Genomic DNA, 6,867 nt, shown 5'->3' on the forward strand with positions numbered 1-6,867 from the left:
AACCTATTGACATCATGCTCCACTGCTGGTCATTTTTTTTTTTTTTTTTTTTTTTTTTTTTTTTTTGCAAGGAGGGGCAAGGTCATAGCTGATTCCTGGAAATTAAAATGCATCCAAGAAACTCTTTGCAGGAATGGCTAAAAACAATTTTTTTTTCTCATTGTGCAAAAGTTCCTCATCCCTATCCCAACTCTTAATTAAAGAAGACGGTATGTGGCTATGTCCTTGTCTAAGTGCCATTCAGGGGAACACAAACTCTTGGTTACAGGTGGTGAGGCAGAGCTTAGCCATTTGTCTCATAAAGTTCAGTGAACAAGTAACCAAAGAATGACTTTTTACTCTGGTATTTTGGGTGCTCGTGGTTCCCACAAAGAAAGTGGTTTTTCCCAATGTGGTATTTTTGGGTTTTCCAGATCTGACTGTGTTTGAGCCATCACAGCTCACCGTGTCCCGCGTGATGTGTGACATCCAATCCACTCAGGAGCACTCCCTCTGCTTTTGCCTCAAAGGATTAAAATCGGTTCATCCATCTGGGCTTCCAGATGGTGATGAGACCTAGCCATGTTCTCAGGATGGCCTGGGCTGTTGGGGGTAGACAGTGATTTACAGGGGAAGTTGAGGGTGCAGGGGATGGATTTAGATTGCCCAGACTGAAAACAGAGTCGACATTCATGCATAGTTACAGTCTTCCATTGATACGGGTGCAAAACTTAACCAGCCTCCTCAAGGTCATACGGATCTTGTGTATGATTCGGACTTTCCTGAGAAGATACAGTGAGGTGGTAGAGGGGACAGAGACTCATGGAGTTTAAACTAGGTTCAAAGGGGTCTCTCCTGTGCCATCCTTGTGTGGCTCGAGTTTGGCCTGCCCTGCCTGTCCTCCCTTGGGCCAGAAAAGTCATTGGACGTAGAGCTAGCCGACTGAGTGCTTGCCGTGCCCTCCTAGGTGAATGAGTGAGCACATTTACCTGCAGCTGAATGGGAGTACCATATGCAGTTAGTGCTACATCCTCCTGAGCTCCATCACTGTCTCGGGCTGAAAGCCAAAGGAGGGAAGGGCTGTGTTAGTGCTGGAGGGTCACCGGGACTATGAGGAGGCTCAGTGGCTTGCAGAGAGGCACTTGTGGCTTTAAAAAGGCTACTTGGTCGTGGGCAGCTATTAAAAGAAAGAACCTGGTGGGTTTGCTCATTCATCCATCCATTCATTCCCTCATCTGATGTTCTGAGAGAAGGTGCCATGTGGCCTGGGCTGGCTTGAAAAGCATTGCCTAGCTGAGGCTAACTTTGAGCTCCCAATACTCCTGCTAGCCCTCAAATACCAAGATTCCAGATGTGTATAACTGTATCCAACACTTGACATTTTTAACACTTATGCAGAAGGTTGTATAAGGATAGAGCACATATATTCAGGAGAAGCACATGGACATGTAGTAACTACAAACACAGGAGAACCATCACTAATTTTCAGAAAAAGGGCCCAGCCCTGGGCTGGAATGGTCACACACTTGACATTAATAGTGACCACTGGAGTCATATACCCTCAACAGTGGTGCCTGAAGGCTGACTTCTCTACAAGATTGGATTCATTTCCATTGTTGTTGTTTGAGAAAGGATCTACTCTGTAGTCCAGATTGGCTTAGAATTTCCTGTGTCATCTAGACTGGGCTCAGACTTACAGTGATCCTCCTGCCTCAGCCGCTTGAGTGTTTAGTTTATAAGAGTGTGTTATGCACCTGGTTCAGTTGGATCCTAATTTTAAAACTGGACATAATAAATAATAAAAAATAAAAAAAAATTCCAGTTTGCCTAACATTGGAAGACCCTGAGTTTGATTCCAAGTACCACAAAGATGGGCACCTAAGGGACACATGTGAACACAGAGAGACACAGACACAGACACAGACACACACACAGACACACACACGCACACACACACACACCCACACACACACAGAGAGACAGAGAGACAGAGAGAGACAGAGACAGAGACAGAGACTATATCATCATAGAATAACTACACACAGAGACATTTGTTTAGCAACAGCCTTCCCAGTAACCTCTATGAAGGCAGGGACTGCTCTGTGTCTCTGGCCAAACACCTGCTTCCTACATGTTTGTATTTGGGTGGTCACAGACACAGCTGTCATTAGTGGTCACACTTTAGAGGCTGGGGCGCTGGGTGGTTAGACCCTAGAGGAGGTCTGCTTGGTCCCCCATCTGTGTTACCCACTCCCCTCTTCTTTGCTTTACACTTGTTCCCTCTCCCTGTGTGTCAAATTCTTTAACCTTTCCTCCGTGTTGTTTCTTGGTGGAAATAAAAGGAAATCTTGATGTTCACAGCAGCAAGTCTGCTCCGTAGGTTCTTGAGAATGCAAATAGTCAACATCTGTGCAGAACCCTTGGGTTGGGACATACAGGAAGAGTGTGCGAGCTATGCTTTGTATGCTATTGATGGCGGCATAGTTATGGCTGACCATGACAGCTTTCATCTACTGGCATTTCCTAGAGGGGTTGAATCCTGTGATGTAGGAAATGCACGTCTTCCCTTCAATGTAGGACATGCACATCTTCCCTTCAATGTGGGACAGACTGGGTGAGTCCTTGGTTTGACCTTTGCAGCGAATTGAGACTTCTCCGCACTCACTCTCTTAGTAAGTAATTTCATCCTCACATACCCATCAGACTGGGTCAAAACTGATGACAGCCCGATCTATCCACTTCTAGTTATTGCTTACAGTTTTATCAAAATGCTGTTTCTCTAAAGAAAACCTTCCTTCAACTACCACACAGTAGGAAATTGGACTGAGTGAGACTGGGCATCTCTGTGTAGAAGAAGAAGGGGGTGACATCATAATTTTCAATTAAACATGGAGAGTCTGAGGCTCCTGGAGGTTGGGGACCTTGCTGGATAGAAAGCCAGTGTTTCACCAAGCCAGGGGTGTGGGGTTCCATCTGCATGGTGACATGTTCTGCTGTCCCTGCTACTCGGTTACGCTTGTTCCCTGAGTCTTCCTGGATCGTAGCCTTATCTAATTTCAGACCAAACAAGTCCTGTCCACGGTTCATTGTCTTTTCCCCAATTTTATGCTAGTTTCTCTCTCTCTCTCTCTCTCTCTCTCTTTCTCTCTCTCTCTCTCTCTTTCTCTCTCTCTCCCATCTCTTCCTAGTTCATAAATCTTTTTAAAAGAAGATTTTTTTTTAAAATTAATTTGTTATGCACACTGATGCAGGTGTGTGCTGAGGCCGGGGGAGGGGGAGAGCATCGAGTTACAGATGCTTGCAGCATCTGATGTCGGTTGGTGTGGGTGCTGGGAACTGAAGCTCAGTCCTCCGCAAGAGCAATATTTGCTCTGAAGAGCTGTGCCATCTCTCCAGCTCTCACTTGTAACTATTTAAAGAGTGGAGTAGTTGCTGTTGTTGCTTTTTTATTGTGTGTTTTTTTTTTTGTTCTGTTTTTAAATAGTGCTGAGTTGAACAAAGGTTCCCCCTGCATGCTAGACAAGCACTCTACCACTAAGCCATAGCCTCGACTCTTCTGCCATTTATATTTATTTATTTATTATTTTGTGCGTTGGGGTGTGGTGGTGCTGCGAGCATGCTACAGCCCAAGGGTGGATGTCAGAGGATGTGGGGTTGGTTTTTTTCTTTTACAAAGTAGGTTCTTGGGAATGAACTCAAGGGGTCAGGCTTAGCAGCAAGTGTTTTTACTCTCTGATCCATCTCGCCAGTCCTTAAATGTATTTTTAAGTTGTGCATAGAGGAGAACTATGTAATGTTTACATATATAATATATATTATATATATAGTTCAAATCTAGGGAAATATATACATTTCCTTAACCAGTTCTTTATGATGAAAAAATTAATTTTTTTCTAGACTAAAAACAAGCCAGCTAACACACAGTACACTTTACTGTGTAGCAGGAAGCCAGAATTTCTTTCTCTCACCTAACTCTAAGTCAGAACTCATTCACTGGCCTCCCCATTGTCCCTGTCCACCAGACTCCCAAGCTTCTCGGAAGTTCTTTTCTATTCCCACCTGCTGTCATCAAAGCCTGCCAACCTGGATTAGGTCCACAGGTCCCAATATGGAAGGGGAGAAACCAACTCCCGAAAGACTCTCTCTCTCTCTCTCTCTCTCTCTCTCAATAAATAAATAAATAAATAAATAAATAAATAAATAAATAAATACAGAATTATTGAAAAGGACTATACCCAACAAAAGTTGATCCTTCCAGGGAAGCCCAAAGGGTCTCATGCTTACACCACTGGCTTTCTTGTGTCTCACTTACTTAATATTCACCGAGTTGTTTTTACTCTGTCCATTCATTGCTTGCCTTTGCCCTAATACCTTTGGAAATAATCACACTAGGGTTGTGTGTATCCATCCAACCACTGTAGGAAAGCTGCCCAGATTCATCTGAAGGCAGGCGGGACTTCCTGTTAGCAAGCCTGAGACGACCAATAGTCTCCTTAGTCTCCCATGGCCGACGGAGGTGATAACTACAGGGGCAACTGTCCTGGGTGAAGGAGAGCTACCGCTGGCATGTGCGTGTTCATGGTCTCTGCAAGTCCTCAGTGTCAACAGCCGGGTTAGTTAAGTGGCTGTTGATTTGGGAGGATTCGCCTTAACTGAAGAGCACAATTCTTCTCAAATCCACTAACTTCAAATAGAAAACAACATAGCCCACCAACCAATCAAATTAGAGAGCCATATGTTAAGACACTGTCATCCCAGATACATACAAATGAGTCAATTAGGCACAAACATAATTTATAAATGGCTTCTTCACTCATATTTTACATTTTAATTACTTCATTTATATACACATGTTCTTTGGCACTATTTTTGGGTATCTTTGTGGTGATATTCCCAGTGCCTAACAATATGTTGAGCTTGGGAAATTTTGATCAAATGTTGTGAGAATATGTAGCTATGCTTGTGGCTCAAGTGAAGCTGAATGTGGACTGTATGAGTGTAGTGCATGCATGGGGGAGACAGAAGTAGGAGGAGGTCAGGATTTCAAGGCTAGCCTGAACTATATGGAACCCTGCCTCAAAAAAACAAAAAACCAAAGTCAAAACAAACAAAAAATAAAAGCAAGTGGCTCTTCATCAATATATAGCCATTTGTATGTGTGTGTTCACGTATGTGTTCATACCCGGGTCTATGTGCGTGGAGCCCTGAGGTCAATCTTGAGTGTTGTTCTGTAGACACCATTCACCATGGTAATTTTTACATGTGTATGGTGTGTTAACATGCACACATACAGGAGTTAGAGGCTGACAGTGAGTACCTTCTTGACCACGCCCCACCTGACCCATTGAGGCACGGATCCTCCTTAAACCCAGAATTTCCAATTTACCTAGTCTATCTAGCCAGCTTGCTCGGGGGATCTCTTGTCTGTCTCTGCCTGGTGAAGGATGTCATACCAAGGCTGCCGTGTCTGCCTGGCATTTCTATGGATGCTGGGGATCTGAACTATGGACCTCACAATTCTGGGACACATGCTCTGTGTGACGACATCACATCTGGATTTTTGTTTGTTTGTTTTTGTTTTCTGTTTTACAAGGTCATCAAACTCAGGTCTTCATGCATGCACAATAAGCACTTCACTGTCTGAGCTATTTCATGCAGCCCAGTGGGTAGCTCTTTAGGAACACATTTACAATACAGATAAATCTTCCCCGGCTGTGCTCTGTCCTGTAGCACATGGCTGATTGCATTCACCTCTAGATATTGTCATGTTCTAGAATTAGGCCCATAAGCCACTTCAGAGGGATTTTAAAGACTGATCTTTCCAGAGCCTTCCAGGAACTGGATGGAGTCTTTAATCCCTCTTGATAATCAGCAAATCCTTGACCATCTCTTATTTTCCCATTTAAAATCAATCCTTCATGCTTTGGTTCAAGTTCATGTACCCCGTTTTTTAGGTGGAGCCGGGAAACAGCAGGAGAACTGCCTCCCACAGAGATGTCATTATACATGTGAAATTCTCTGCTAATCACCCCTCACTTCCTTTTCTCTCAGCTGCATAATTCTGGTTTTATAAACCCAGCGGTAAATCAAATAACAATGCCATTGAAGCTGTGGTTGCAAACAGCGTGAGTCAGAAGAGTCTCGGGGGCCACTGCATGCCTCATGGACCTAACAAAATGCCATGTTTTAGATAGCATTGAGACAGACAGTGCTTGGATTGGCTATGAGAAAGGAGCATAAAACTTAAAACTACCAACTCAGTTTTACTGTCCTAACCTTTCCACACAAGTCTGACGCTAAAACCCTTTAATCATCCCTGTGGTTTTCCACAGAGCCTCCCCAAGTGCTCCACATGTCTCATTAGTGGATCCCAGACCTGTGATGGTGCTGGAGACGGACGGATGCAGAGAACAAGGTCATGGCTCCTCTCTCTAGCCACACATCTGTTTAGCTAGACTGTGATTGTTATTTTAACAAACAAGAGAATGTCATCGGCCAATGTGGACACTTTCCAGCTGCTCTCTCGGGATAATGCTTGGGATTTCCCAAGGTGCTGGCTCTGGCTAACAAGCTGTAACCCTACACTTTCTATTGCACTTAAACTACTCGCTTCATGTTTTGGTAAGAGCATCTTTTCCAGGTGACTTCAGGTCTGATCTAGTCTCAGACCTGAATTTTTAGGCAACTTAGCCTTATCTTGAAGGGCAATTTGGAATTTGACAAAACTAAACTATTCATTTATTCCCCCACAAATGACACTGGTAATAACTATTATCAGCAGACCATTTCCTGCTTAAAATAGAGTTTTTCCTCTCTTCTTTTTTTCTTTCTTATTCTCTCTCTCTCTCTCTCTCTCTCTCTCTCTCTCTCTCTCTCTCTCTCTCTCTC

General features: G+C 43.8%; 1 protein-coding gene across 2 annotated transcripts in view; it reads right to left on the minus strand.

Moving 5' to 3' along the window:
• Gprc5d (G protein-coupled receptor class C group 5 member D) overlaps positions 1–6,867 on the minus strand; it is a 12,292-nt gene that overhangs the window by 1,039 nt on the left and 4,386 nt on the right. The window contains exon 3 of one of the 2 annotated variants that reach the window (XM_021191419.1): positions 969–1,036. The exons of the other annotated variant lie outside the window; for it this stretch is intronic. Within the exon in view, the coding sequence (XP_021047078.1) occupies positions 969–1,036 (68 nt within the window). The remainder of the gene's footprint in view (positions 1–968; positions 1,037–6,867) is intronic. 2 annotated transcript variants of the gene reach the window in all.

The sequence above is a fragment of the Mus pahari genome, chromosome 2 (genome assembly GCF_900095145.1).
Source record: "Mus pahari chromosome 2, PAHARI_EIJ_v1.1, whole genome shotgun sequence".
NCBI lineage: Eukaryota > Metazoa > Chordata > Mammalia > Rodentia > Muridae > Mus > Mus pahari.